General features: G+C 36.0%; 1 protein-coding gene across 7 annotated transcripts in view; it reads left to right on the top strand.

The window, feature by feature from the left end:
- Positions 1-14124, top strand: part of LOC148623143 (sacsin-like) — a 53192-nt gene that overhangs the window by 19319 nt on the left and 19749 nt on the right. For 6 of the 7 annotated variants that reach the window (XM_088573697.1, XM_088573698.1, XM_088573701.1 and 3 more), the window contains 4 exons: positions 2901-3017; positions 3357-3504; positions 4781-5926; positions 8155-8559. In XM_088573697.1, coding sequence (XP_088429823.1) covers positions 2901-3017; positions 3357-3504; positions 4781-5926; positions 8155-8559 — 1816 coding nt within the window. Of the gene's footprint in view, positions 1-2900; positions 3018-3356; positions 3505-4780; positions 5927-8154; positions 8560-14124 lie in introns of those variants that run through there. The other variant, XM_088573703.1, reaches the window with a different exon arrangement.

The following is a 14124-nucleotide window of genomic DNA, read 5'->3' as shown; positions in this document are numbered from 1 at the left end:
GAGTTTGATTTGACTTTACCCTACCTGTACACCCGGTTTATAATCACCTTGGAGTTTGATTTGACTTTACCCTATCTATACACCTGGTTTATAATCACCTTGAAAGTTTGATTTGACTTTACCCTATCTATACACCTGGTTTATAATCACCTTGAAAGTTTGATTTGACTTTACCCTACCTATAAACCCGGTTTATAATCACCTTGAAAGTTTGATTGGACTTTACCCTACCTGTACACCCGGTTTATAATCACCTTGGGAGTTTGATTTGACTTTGCCTTACCAATACATCTTGTTTATAATCACCTTGGGAGTTTGATTTGACTTTACCCTACCTATACACCCTGTTTATTATCACCTTGAGAGTTTGATTTGAGTTTACCCTACCTATACACATGGTTTATAATCACCTTGAAAGTTTGGTTTGACTTTATACTACCTATAATCCCATTTTATAATCACCTTGGGAGTTTGATTTGAGTTTACCCTACCTATAAACCTCGTTTATAATCACCTTGAAAGTTTGATTTGACTTTACCCTACCTGTACACCCGGTTTATAATCACCTTGGGAGTTTGATTTCAGTTTACCCCATCTGTACACCTTGTTTATAATCACCTTGAAAGTTTAATTTGACTTTACCCTACCTATACACCCGGTTTATAATCACCTTGAAAGTTTGATTTGACTTTACCCTACCTGTACACCCGGTTTATAATCACCTTTTGAGTTTGATTTGAGTTTACCCTACCTGTACACCCGGTTTATAATCACCTTTGAGTTTGATTTGACTTTACCCTATCTATACACCTGGTTTATAATCACCTTGAAAGTTTGATTTGACTTTACCCTACCTATAAACCCGGTTTATAATCACCTTGAAAGTTTGATTGGACTTTACCCTACCTGTACACCCGGTTTATAATCACCTTGAAAGTTTGATTTGACTTTACCCTACCTGTACACCCGGTTTATAATCACCTTGGGAGTTTGATTTGACTTTGCCTTACCAATACATCTTGTTTATAATCACCTTTGGTGTTTGATTTGACTTTACCCTACCTATACACCCTGTTTATTATCACCTTGAGAGTTTGATTTGACTTTATACTACCTATACTGCCAGTTTATAATCACCTTTGGAGTTCGATTTGACATTACAATACCTATACACCCTGTTTATAATCACCTTTGGAGTTTGATGTGACCTTTTCCTACCTATACACATGGTTTATAATCACCTTGAAAGTTTGGTTTGACTTTATACTACCTGTAATCCCATTTTATAATCACCTTGGGAGTTTGATTTGACTTTACCCTACCTGTACACCCGGTTTATAATCACCTTGGAGTTTGATTTGACTTTACCCTATCTATACACCTGGTTTATAATCACCTTGAAAGTTTTGTTTGACTTTACCCTACCTGTACACCTGGTTTAGAATCACCTTGAAAGTTTGATTTGACTTTACCCTACCTGTACACCCGGTTTATAATGACCTTGAAAGTTTGATTTGACTTTACCCTACCTGTACACCCGGTTTATAATCACCTTGGAGTTTGATTTGACTTTACCCTATCTATACACCTGGTTTATAATCACCTTGAAAGTTTGATTTGACTTTACCCTACCTGTACACCTGGTTTATAATCACCTTGAAAGTTTGATTTGACTTTACCCTACCTGTACACCTGGTTTATAATCACCTTGGGAGTTTGATTTGACTTTACCCTACCTGTACACCCGGTTTATAATCACCTTGGAGTTTGATTTGACTTTACCCTACCTGTACACCCGGTTTATAATCACCTTGGAGTTTGATTTGACTTTACCCTACCTGTACATCCGGTTTATAGTCACCTTTGGAGTTTGATTTGACTTTACCCTACCTGTACACCCGGTTTATAGTCACCTTGGGAGTTTGATTTGACTTTACCCTACCTGTACACCCGGTTTATAATCACCTTGAAAGTTTGATTTGACTTTACCCTACCTGTACACCCGGTTTATAGTCACCTTGGGAGTTTGATTTGACTTTACCCTACCTGTGCACCCAGTTTATTGTCACCTTGAAAGTTTGATTTGACTTTACCCTACCTGTACACCCGGTTTATTGTCACCTTGGGAGTTTGATTTGAGTTTACCCTACCTGTACACCCGGTTTTTAGTCACCTTGGGAGTTTGATTTGACTTTATCCTACCTGTACACCCGGTTTATAATCACCTTGAAAGTTTGATTTGACTTTACCCTACCTGTACACCCGGTTTATAATCACCTTGGGAGTTTGATTTGACTTTACCCTACCTGTACACCTGGTTTATAATCACCTTGAAAGTTTGATTTGACTTTACCCCACCTGTACACCCGGTTTATAATCACCTTGAAAGTTTGATTTGACTTTACCCCACCTGTACACCCGGTTTATAATCACCTTTTGAGTTTGATTTGACTTTACCCTACCTCTACACCCGGTTTATAATCACCTTGAAAGTTTGATTTGACTTTACCCCACCTGTACACCCGGTTTATAATCACCTTTTGAGTTTGATTTGACTTTACCCTACCTCTACACCCGGTTTATAATCACCTTGGGAGTTTGATTTGACTTTACCCTACCTGTACACCCGGTTTATAATCACCTTGGGAGTTTGATTTGACTTTACCCTACCTGTACACCCGGTTTATAATCACCTTGTGAGTTTGATTTGACTTTATCCTACCTGTACACCCGGTTTATAATCACCTTGGAGTTTGATTTGCTCTTGTACTATTAATAGTTTCTTTAAGGTCTCTGTGTTGTTTTTTTTATACTGTTAATTTATCTCTTTCTGGAATATTATACATGGAATCCATCGATTGTTCTCTGGTGTTGATATATCTGTATGTTAATGTATGCAGGAAATAATACAGAACGCTGAAGACGCTGAAGCCTCCGAAATGAAAGTTCTGTTTGATGAAAGATGTGTAAACAAAGAGGATGGAACAAAACGGAAGGCTTTCAAACAGTATTTCAAGGTACATGTACAATGTAACACTAACATTTTTAAATTCAGCAATATTGCTCTAGACCGTAATGATTATACCTGATGGCTTTGGTGTTGTGATGAATAAAGTAGACATGACTGCTGCAAATATTACTATCTATATTGTAGCATGTGGCAACCATGTGATGTACTTTGTATTGCATTATAATATTGACCATATCACAAGTGCGCCATGATTTAAGCATTATTGATTTTCTTCAGTGTCATTCTCTTTAATATTCAATGAAAACTTGCGTTTTTCGAAATTGTTTCATTAACTTTTTTATTACGGGTGCTTCTCTATAACTTGTAGCATTTTTTTTAAATACAGGGACCGGCACTATGTGTTTTTAACAGTGCAAGCTTTACGGAGGCGGATTGGACAGGGATACAGATGATCTACCAAAGTGTGAAGGAATTTGACCCTGTAAAGGTCGGGCGGTTTGGACTGGGATTTAAATCTGTATTTCACATAACAGGTACACTATTGTAAATCATGTTTTTGCTATTTGAATTTGAGCATGGACAGGGTGCACAGGTAGTCACAATAGTGCGTCCTCTGCTTTTCTAGTAACACCCTCCCAGTTTTTAATAAAATGTCACGTGCGGGGTAGACGAAAGAGGAAACGGGAAATGAAAAACATCATGTAGTCAAATCAGTTATAATCGTGTAGATGGATACACCTTTGCTTACATTAGTTTATGATTAAGACCATAAACATTTTGTTCTGATGACTTTAATCTTGTTTAAGCATAGCCCTGTTCTAGAACCAGTTGCCTATTCAAAAGAAGTCTGGAGCGGAACAAAGCGTCTGCGTAGTTTCGACTAGTTTTCGCTTCATGTCTCAGATATGATACGAAAAATAATACACAAATGGTACAGATAAAGGAACGTTGACAATATAGGAAGAGAAATCATCGCACTTGTGGTATAGTTTGGTAATGAGTTCACCCATTTCCATCGACATCTGAGAGGAGGTCAATATATGAGACTACCAATAGGGTGGTGCTGGTTAATTCTGGGCATAGTTATACCAGAAACTTTTTAAAAAATCAGTCTCCACTTCTTCACCAAGTAACCAGAATATTTGAGATAGGAAGATGTTTTTTTTTATAGGATATGCTAAAACATGTCCTTAAATAGTGATAAGTCTTATTGTGGATTGTTCCTGTAAACTACATGTAGAACTTTAAAATATTCGGATTGACATAGCAGTCTGGTTATTGCAGAATTATGGAACCTTCTTGTCCTAAAAAGCATGCAATATCTGTACCAATAATTCAATCCAATTATACATAAATTAATTCCAATTATACATAAATTAATTTGAGATAAATACTGTAATCTGATTGGTTAAAATAGTTCTGTTATATCTCAATGGATAAAAAATATTGACACGCCCTTATTCAGTTAAATTCAGAGTTACTTTTCTCATGTTTAAAGATAAAAATATGTTTTCATATTAATTTATAAGAATTGGCTATGATAAAAATTTTGTCTATTGAAAAATAACATAAATTTTCCATGTGCACATTTTGTTTATTGCACTTCGCGCAATAAACGATATCCACATGGAAAATTTATGTTATTTTTTCAATAGACAAAATTTTCATCACAGCCAATTCTTAATTGTACCTAATGCTTTAGAGAATTAGTTCTAAAAATAGAACAAAGCTACTTGATAAGACAGGCATTATAAGGATGAGTCATATTGTAAATCTGAACCAATACTTATAACCCTTTGTTACTTTCAGATTACCCAATGATTATAAGTGGAGGTAAACTATTAGTGATTGATCCTCACCAAAAAGATCCAGGGAAAGTCTGTATCACCATGAAACTAAACATGCTACACAAATACAAAAAGCAGATGGAGCCGTCATATTGTTTAAATGCTTTTGATGGTTTATTTGGATTTTCACAGGAGACATTGGATACAGGAAACTTTCATGGCACTTTGTTCAGATTTCCCTTGCGCCATAATGTATCTCCTCTTTCTGATAATATTTATGGAAGCGAGAAAATCTTAGATCTTTTTACGGCTTTTCAATCTGAAGCATCTGTTGAACTTCTGTTCCTTAAATGTCTTGAGAAAATTGAACTATTTTGGAAAACCGAGGACGAAAGACATCTGGTTGGTCCGTTCTTTACGGTGATGATTGCAGATAACTGCCTTGAAAATGTGAGACTAAAGCGGTACGAATTGCAAAGTTACATGAGACAGGTGCTATTATCTGTCACAGAGGAGACCTATATCAGAACGTTTGACCTTACCATTGTCACACAGAACGCCACAGAAGAATCCATTGAACAGGATTGGTTTGTGATGCATTGTCGGAAGGGGAAACCCCTATCTGATGAACTTATTAAACTTTCACAGGACGAATCTTTGTCATACAGTCCTTACGTTAGTATAGCTGTTCCTTTGTTTGTCGACCCACAATTTATAGGTCATGTGTTTTGTCTGATGCCACTTCCGCTAGAAACTAAGAGTTTGACTGGGTACCCTGTCCATGTTAATGGTTTGTTTGCACTTGACCAAAACAGACGCCACGTGAAATGGCCGTCTGCAGATCAGACGAAGAACAAGACACACACTGATAAACCAACCAGGTGGAATAAATGTTTGGTTAGCGAAGTTCTAGCTGATGTCTACCATATGACCATTAAAGAATTAATGCGGAAGTGTGAAAACAACCAGTTTCTTCAACGGGATATCGAGCGAGTGTATAACGTTATTCCAGATATAGGGGAAGTTACCAGCAACTGGAATCTGATCACAGAGCCGTTAGCCAGATGTCTCCTAGCGACCCCTTTCCTTTTTACCAGTAAAGATGGTGGTAGATGGATCCTGCCAAGTCAAGCCGTGTTTAGCATCCTTGACGGAAGCACAAATTTAGGTACATGTAGTTCTTCTCGTGACCTTAGTATACCAAAAATGTTTCAAAACTGTATGAAACTTAAATTAAAAAAAAAATGATATTGACAATTTTGAGTATGTAATTACGTTTTTATCCTGTTCGGTATCAACGTGTGGTAATATTTGATCATCTTAGTACCCCCAGGCAAACACCAATCTAATACATGTACAAGACCCGTGCAGGTCAGGGTGTCAAAAGAATTGTCGTAACAGACGACTAAATAGTACTCAGAACCTTAGCTGGGGGCTAGGGCGCTCTGTCCACAGAGTCACTGGGTTGTATAGCCCAGGTGGTGGCATGGGGTACCCCTGGCGTGTTACATGCTGGGGTTGTCAAGCTATAATACGGAAAACCTGACCGCAAACCATAGTGGTGCACCGTGTTGGGAAAGATGCCACGTTCCTCGAACGTTAAAGAACCCTACTGTGGTATTCTCCCGGAGTAGGAACCATATGGCTCTGCCACAGGAGGCTAAATTGCCAGACCCTACCCACCTCTCCCTATTTCCAGTGGCAATCAAAATTTCTCGACCCCATTATACTTATGTCCCATCCCATTTTTCATTTCATCATCATTTCATGTTCATCATCCACTTCATGTTCATCGTCTGGATATATCTGAAATATTGCTGCTCGGACGTTAAACCCAAACAAACAAACAAACAAACAAACAATCATATAAGATACAAATAAAAGTCCCGAACCCGAATAATCAAAGACTGAAGTCTTCTACGAGTGGCTGTTCATGTCAAAATAGCGTTATTTTCATCTAGATGTAATTTTCTATCTAGATACTTCTAACAAGTATCTAGATACTTTGCATAGCTATCTAGATGCTTCTTATAAGTACCTAGATACATAAAAACTCTTCATGAGTATCTAGGTAGTTCGCAAAAGCATCTACATGCTTCTCACAACTATCTAGATACTTCTCACAAGCAACTAGATGCTTCTCAAAAGGATCTAGATGCTTTTCACATCTATCTAAATACTTCTCACAAGCATCTAGATACTTCTCACAAGATCTAGATATTTCTCACAAGCATCTAGAAGCTTGTGAGAAGTATCTAGATAGTTGTGCAAAGCATCTAGATGCTTGTGAGAAGTATCTAGATAGTTGTGAGAAGCACCTAGATAGTTGTGAGAAACATCTAGATGCTTTTGCGAAGCGAAGTATCTAGATATTCGTGAGAAGTTTTTATATATCTAGATACTTGTAAGAAGCATCTACATGTAGTTACTTGAATGAAGCATCTAGATAGTTATGCGGAGTATCTATATAGTTGTGAGAAGTATCTAGATAGAAAATTACATCTAGATGAAAATAACGCTATTTTGACATGAACGGCCACTCATAGTCTTCAGAGTCGCTAATCGTCAAATATGTTGGCTTACTTTCAACATCCGAAATGGTACGAATGCGATATGCTCTAATCTAAATCGGGTGACTTGCGCTAAAATTTTGGTTCCCTTGATATTATTGCATACTTTTTCGAATGTTTTCAATCATCCGTAACATGATAAAACAACTGACAGTGGCTATATATAGATATTGTTGTTCTGATAATATATGACCTCTATATAATCAACTGTAACGAACGCCTGTGTTTGAATCGGAAACGGGGTAATATTACATAAATTCAATGCTAACCGATCATTTTATCTTTTAATGTAAACTTCCCGTCCTAATACATGCAGAAGACGCGCATAGACATGTGTATGATATATTTGAAAAAAGGAACGTTGTAGCGATCTGTGGGTTGCTTATGATATTGACCATAGAATCAGATAATAAGCAGCTGGCAATGAATATTCATAAATATCGGGCCTGCTAATGTATAAGACCTATATAGTCCTGTAACGAGCCTCAGTGCCTGAATCGGAAACTGGGTAATGTTTAAAGCTAACCGATCATTTCATGTAAAGTTCCCGGTATCACACAAGCAAGAAACACACGTAGAACACACGTGTATTATACTTAAGAAGTATACTTTTATCTTGTATGAAGGTAGAACTATGACGCTATGACGGTAAACATGGCGAGGATATGCAGCATTATGTGGCGTATAAATACATATTTTTGCAAATCATATGGAAATATTAACGAGTGCAAGAAGCCGCTAACAATATTAGCGACTTAAAATAAATTCACTTGCAATTTTTTATAAATTGTATAAGATAGATGGAATCAATTTATTATCTTTTTAGCTGTAGAGAAATCTGTATTAAAGATTGCAAAGCATTATGGAATAAATTTAGTGGAGGCCCCAAAACACATTATTTCCATGCTGAAATGCCACGGCTTAACAGTGAAGACCTTGTCGAAAGACTTCATTGTGAACTGTCTAAAGAACGATAACTCCTATGAGTCATTTCCATTCAACGACAAGATGAACATTTTGATATATCTGGTGAATGATGGTAACTACACCCGTTTACAAGGACTAAAATTGCTTCCCTTACACAACGGTTCATTCGTCGATTTTGGAGGAGCAAACCGAATATATGTCTGTCGGGAGGAAGCTGATCTGTTTCCAGGACAAGAGGCGTCGTTCATTAATCAGACACTTCAGGAGGATGTCTACACTATCATTATATCTATAGCGAGAAAAGGTAAGACATTCAGTATATATTTACTAGTAAAGGCCATCTAGTTTTAATATATTTTCTAAAACACAATATTTGCAACAAACTTTAATTACAGAGTTACGCAAAGTACATGGGTAGGGGTTCTTTATAAACATTTATTCTAAAGAAGAAAAAAAATGAATAAAAAGTTTGAAAGAGTAAAGAGTGAAGGGATAGAGGTCAGCAAGTAGAGGAGCAAAATTTGTTCTCATTGGAATGCCGACCGTTTGTTGAAAAAACGCGTCGACCACACTGAACAAATATGTTGTCGATAAAAAATTCCAGCATTTTGAAAACATCTTATGTATATTTGGAAGATGATTTGGAATTATGTTTTTTTTTTAAAAAAAGTATGAGGAATCTCTACCGAGAACTATTCATTTGTATCTAGGTGTACCATCTATGTATTATGCTTTTGAGTCGATATTTTAATTGAGTACGGGGAATAGAAGTATACAGCGTTGAAAAATCATAGGTTTTAATGCTATAATATTCTGATCATAATCTTGAATTGAATTGAAGTTTTGAAAATTTTGGGGTACATTTTGCAGATCCAGCTATGTAACGTTGTTTGTATGGATTCGTGTGGAGTTTAGGAATCCAGTACATAGACGGTAATTCAAAATCAATTTGGTAGAGAGACCAAAAAAGGACAGTACAAATTTATGGTTATCCACAATCTCTTCTTTGTAGAGTGTAGTGGCAAAATCGACCTAGATAACACTGCTTTTATTTTCTATGTTTACTTTTGATAATAAACATTTGATGTAATATCTTTTGCAGACAAAAGCAATGTTTTTTGGGCTTTGTCTGCTGTTACGACAATATATTTGTCATGTATAGTAGACAATGTTTGTACTACATCGGAGTCTTTGAAAACTGATGTAGCTTTGACACTCATTGATCTACTTATAACTTTCATTTGTTTCAAAATTGAAGACATAACGGCCTATATCAACTCTGACAGAGAACCAGTATCTTCTTGTTCTCGTCTTATCCATTTTCTTTGTCTGTCCTCCGCGGCATCCATAAGACCTTAAAAGTTTTAATTCCAATTTATTGAGCGTGGTTCGAGATACTTGGGATCTTTAGAAAAAGATCTTACGTAGAGATTCGTTTTCGATGATGCTTAAATCTCCCTTAAAGTTGTATTTATCAAAATTTTGATGGAGAGTAATATTGTTCATCAAAAGACGGACCTACCTGTTGTAGGAGTTATGGCCCCTAAAACAGATTTTTTGTCGTTTTATCGTGTACAACTTTCCGAAACCGATTGCAACAAAATTCAAAGCTGCGTTAGCTGTCATTTTCATATTTTTTTTTGTTTCTGTTGAAATATGCCTTAACTTTTTTCTACTAAATTGTACTTTTGCTGTATAATTTCATTCGATATCCACAAATAAAATGCGTTAAACACATAAAATAGGTGTCTATATATTTATTGTCTTGCAAGACAAAAAATCGACCTAGATAAATTCTTATGCATATGACTTCTGGTGACCTTAATACACGCATGTAGTGTAAGGGTGGTTTTTTTTAAAAAGCAAATCTGATCGTAAAACGAAAGTGGTTATTCCATGGCAAAGAAGACCGTCGGACTCAAACCGTGAAAGTTTGAATATAATGCAATGATCCTTTTAAAATTTACGTATTGTGATATAATGAGGCACAAATATGGTCAGTAACTGTCATTATTTATTAGAAAACAAATCAAGAAATAGATGATTTGAAATGTAAACAAGACACGTGCTTACCTGTGTGTCCGTAATTGTTATTGTGTTACCAAGGTTAAAGTATTTTTAACCCAGGTTTAAGTTCTGTCGACAATCTTCGGAAGTAATGGCGAAAAATAATTAGATATGAGCTATCGATCTTCTTTGATTGAAAAAACGTTGTTTTCACGATATTCTGTAGGTATTGTCGACATTTATTGCTTCAATTGCATTACTACAAACAAGTTTCATTTTATTAGAAAAATTCAGTAGAATCAAAACTGAACAAATTTGGCAACTAATGCAGCTTTAATAAAAGTTGGCATATTTTTTTAGGGTTTCCTGCACAGGCTGATAATTTGAAATTTTTCATCGGTAAATAACATGGGCGTCTCTATTAAAATTAGAATATTGGGGTCAAAATGCTATTTTTGCCTCAACTATTGAAGAATCATAAAAATGAAAGATACTCATAAGATAAACATAAAATTCCGAGTTGACTGGCAGTATTGAAACTATTTTCACAAGGGGCTTTCACTAGTATAAATAAATTTTTCACCAAAACTTCATTGATTTTTTTGCAGGGTTTTTGTGTTATAGTGTGAAAACAGATCATCCTATTCAATAAAGTCCAATAATTAAAAAAATAACAATCTGAAATTAATAATAATTGTAAGGACGATAATATCAAAACAAACAATATGCTGTGTCACATTTCCATCCCATTTGTATTTAATCCGCTCGAAAGTTCAACCCCTTGCTCATCTGACTCTCAGGACCTTTCACCTTTCTCCCTAGATCTCACTCATGACCTTCCATTCCTCCCTTGATCTGATTCTTTTAGCCTTTCTTTCCAGCCCTATTTAACCCTACTGATATGATTCTTTCTTTCCTCCCCCATTCAACCCACTGATCTGACTCGTTCGTTCCTCCTCATTCAACCCTACTGATCTGTCGCGTTCGTTGCTCCCCCATTCAATCCTACTGATCTGTCTCGTTCGTTCCTCCCCTATTCAACCCTACTGATCTGACTCTTTCTTTCCTCCCCCATTCAACCCTACTGATCTGACTCTTTCGTTTCTCCTCCATTAAACCCTGCCCATCTTTCTCGTTCGTTCCTGCCTCCATTAAACCCTACTGATCTGTCTCTTTCTTTCCTCCCCCATTCAACCCTACTGATCAGACGTTCGTTCCTGCCTCCGTTAAACCCTACTGATCTGACTCTTTCGTTCAACACTACTGATCTGCCCTCTCATCTGAGGCTTCCAGGTCTGCCATAGAAATACTTTAATGTAGTCCTCTGTAGATTTAAACAGAACAGCTGCTGTTTCTGTAAAAGAGTCAGTAAAACTAGTCTTACAAATTTATAAAGTTTTTATTCTAAAGTAATCTCCTTGCTTGAAACATGTTGGGAACTTTTCCTTGCAAGTCAAGTAAAATGGCAATCTTAAAATACCCTGCATTTTACGAGTGGTGAAGTACAAATACTTAGCCATGGTAATCATCAAATGTGTTTATAAAAAAATGAAATTCCAAGATGTAGTTTACAGTACTAAACACCTGTGCATAGTTTTAAAAAAAAATCCATACCTGTTTGAAAGCTGTCATCTTGAATGGAATTAGTGTTCGGTGATTTTGTTGTTACCCTTACTTGAAACCTCAGTATGGGATTTTTCCAAAGCCATCATATAGCAACTTGCAACTTCTGACGAGTATAAACATTCAGAATATAGGATTGTCCAACAACAGAGATTTATTGCATGGAAGAAACCAGGAACACACACACACACATATATATATATATATTTGTTTTCCTAAATTGTAAATTTTATTTTCCTTTTACAATTTTACAGATCTGCAGTGTACCAAAGGAATGATTCCCTCTTTGCCCTTTCATATTTCATTGGGTCATATGTTTATATGTCATTAACCTAAAATAAAAAAAAATGTAATCATTAAAATAGCATAATATTCAGATATCATGGTTGTGATGAAAACGTATTGATTTATTTCCTACCATAAATGTCACAAATGCACTATTAGCTAAGAGCAGTTAAAAAAAATTAACCACCCCTAAAGTATTTTCACTGTTGTTTGCTCAACAGCAATAAAGCAAAACTAGAACAAAACTTGAATAACGAAGTTTTGCCCATCTATAAGTCCCGTATTTTATAGCATAATAGCGGAGGCAAATATATTATTCCTTAGCCTATGTGTAATTAAACACAAAGCTTTTTTGCCAGATTGTAACTATCAGTCCTAGAAAAAAAACATAACTATTCAAATGACAAACAAACAAAACAAAACATAAAAAAATACATATTATCTCTGAAGTAACAAAGTTGAAGGGGCATAACAATCACATTTTACATTTGCCAGGAACTTTGTTTTAACGTTGATGAAATAGCTGGCAAAAAAGTCCTATTTATTTATTCCTTTTGATTTGGATGAAAAAAAGACATAAACATTAAGTCGTACCTGCTGTAAATATTCCTAACCCCATCTTAAGTCGAAACAAAAATTAATTTGAAGGCCTTATATTTCCATAATATCAGCAGACAAATGATATAGTCAAGGGAACCACCATTTGATTTTTATGGGGATGTGTGGCTAGGATCAAATTTGAAACAAAAACAGCAGGTAGGACCTATTATTGTCTTTATATGCTTTTAATTTATGTATATTGCAGCATTTTGCCTTTTAAAAAAACGAGGCTCGTCCTATATTTTCCCAAAGTAAAATGGAAGGATTTAAAATTTGATCCCCCTTGTTCAAATAATTATGCCGTCTTTTGAGGCTTATTTTTATTTTTCTTGGTCGCATCAGTGAAGTCATGACATTTTAACTTGTAAGATTTTAAACTTCTGGACTTCGTTTTCCTAACTGGATAATGGATTCCATCAACTCAGATTATCTTCGTATGATCCTCTCCTGACTGAGTTCTGGCATATTCGTACGTTATTGCATGAAAAATATGTGGTTTGATTGTACCTGATGTTCTTTTATATGAAAGCATTTCGAATTAGTTGTCTCTCTCTAATCCTGGCCGTATTTTTAGCTCACCTGGTCACAGTCCATGTGAGCTAGTGCCATCACTTGGCAACCATTGTCGTCGTTGTCGTTAAGGAGTAATAAAGGGAACCAAGGTTATAGCGGTAATCAAAAGAATGTACTCCAGGGAAAAAGACCAGACATAGAAAACAGATATACACAACAAAGAACATAAAATAACTAAAATCATACATACAAAGTAACAAAAGCAAATGAGCAAATCGGACTCCACTAAAAACTGGGAGCATGGGCCAGGTGTACCGGTAGGGTAAGCGTTCTCTGCTTTTCTAGAAACGCCCGCCGAGTTGCTCATAAAAAGTCAAGTCCGGGGTAGACAAACGAGGAAAGGAAAACTATGACCCGTTGAATACATCAGTTTTCATGGTGCTGATGGATACACCATAACTATCCACGAGTTCATGATGACGACCATAAAACTTCTGAAGTGATGACTTCAATCTTGTAGCAAGATAACCCTGTTCCAGAAGCCTATTTGTTAGAGTTCTAGTGCGATACAAAAAGTCTGCGTAGTTTCGGCAAGCTCTGGCATAACGTATGGGTTGTGATATGAACACTCCATACGCAGGAGCCGAAGGGATGTTGCCACCGATGAAAGGAAAGTTAACAATTCAGAATGAAGTCATCACGTTTGTCATAAAGTTTGGTCAATAGTTTTCCTTTACCATCGATTTCTAAGTGTAGTCGAAAAATACGGTTGCTGTTGCTAAAAATAAAACAAAGAGGTCAGTCTGAAGTTTTCTCATATATCTCAAAACTGATAGGTTTA

This window comes from Perna viridis, chromosome 3 (assembly GCF_037379345.1).
Source record: "Perna viridis isolate PV_CMFRI_1.1 ecotype Kerala chromosome 3, ASM3737934v1, whole genome shotgun sequence".
In the NCBI taxonomy this organism is placed as follows: domain Eukaryota; kingdom Metazoa; phylum Mollusca; class Bivalvia; order Mytilida; family Mytilidae; genus Perna; species Perna viridis.
This window is presented reverse-complemented; position numbering and strand designations above follow the sequence as displayed.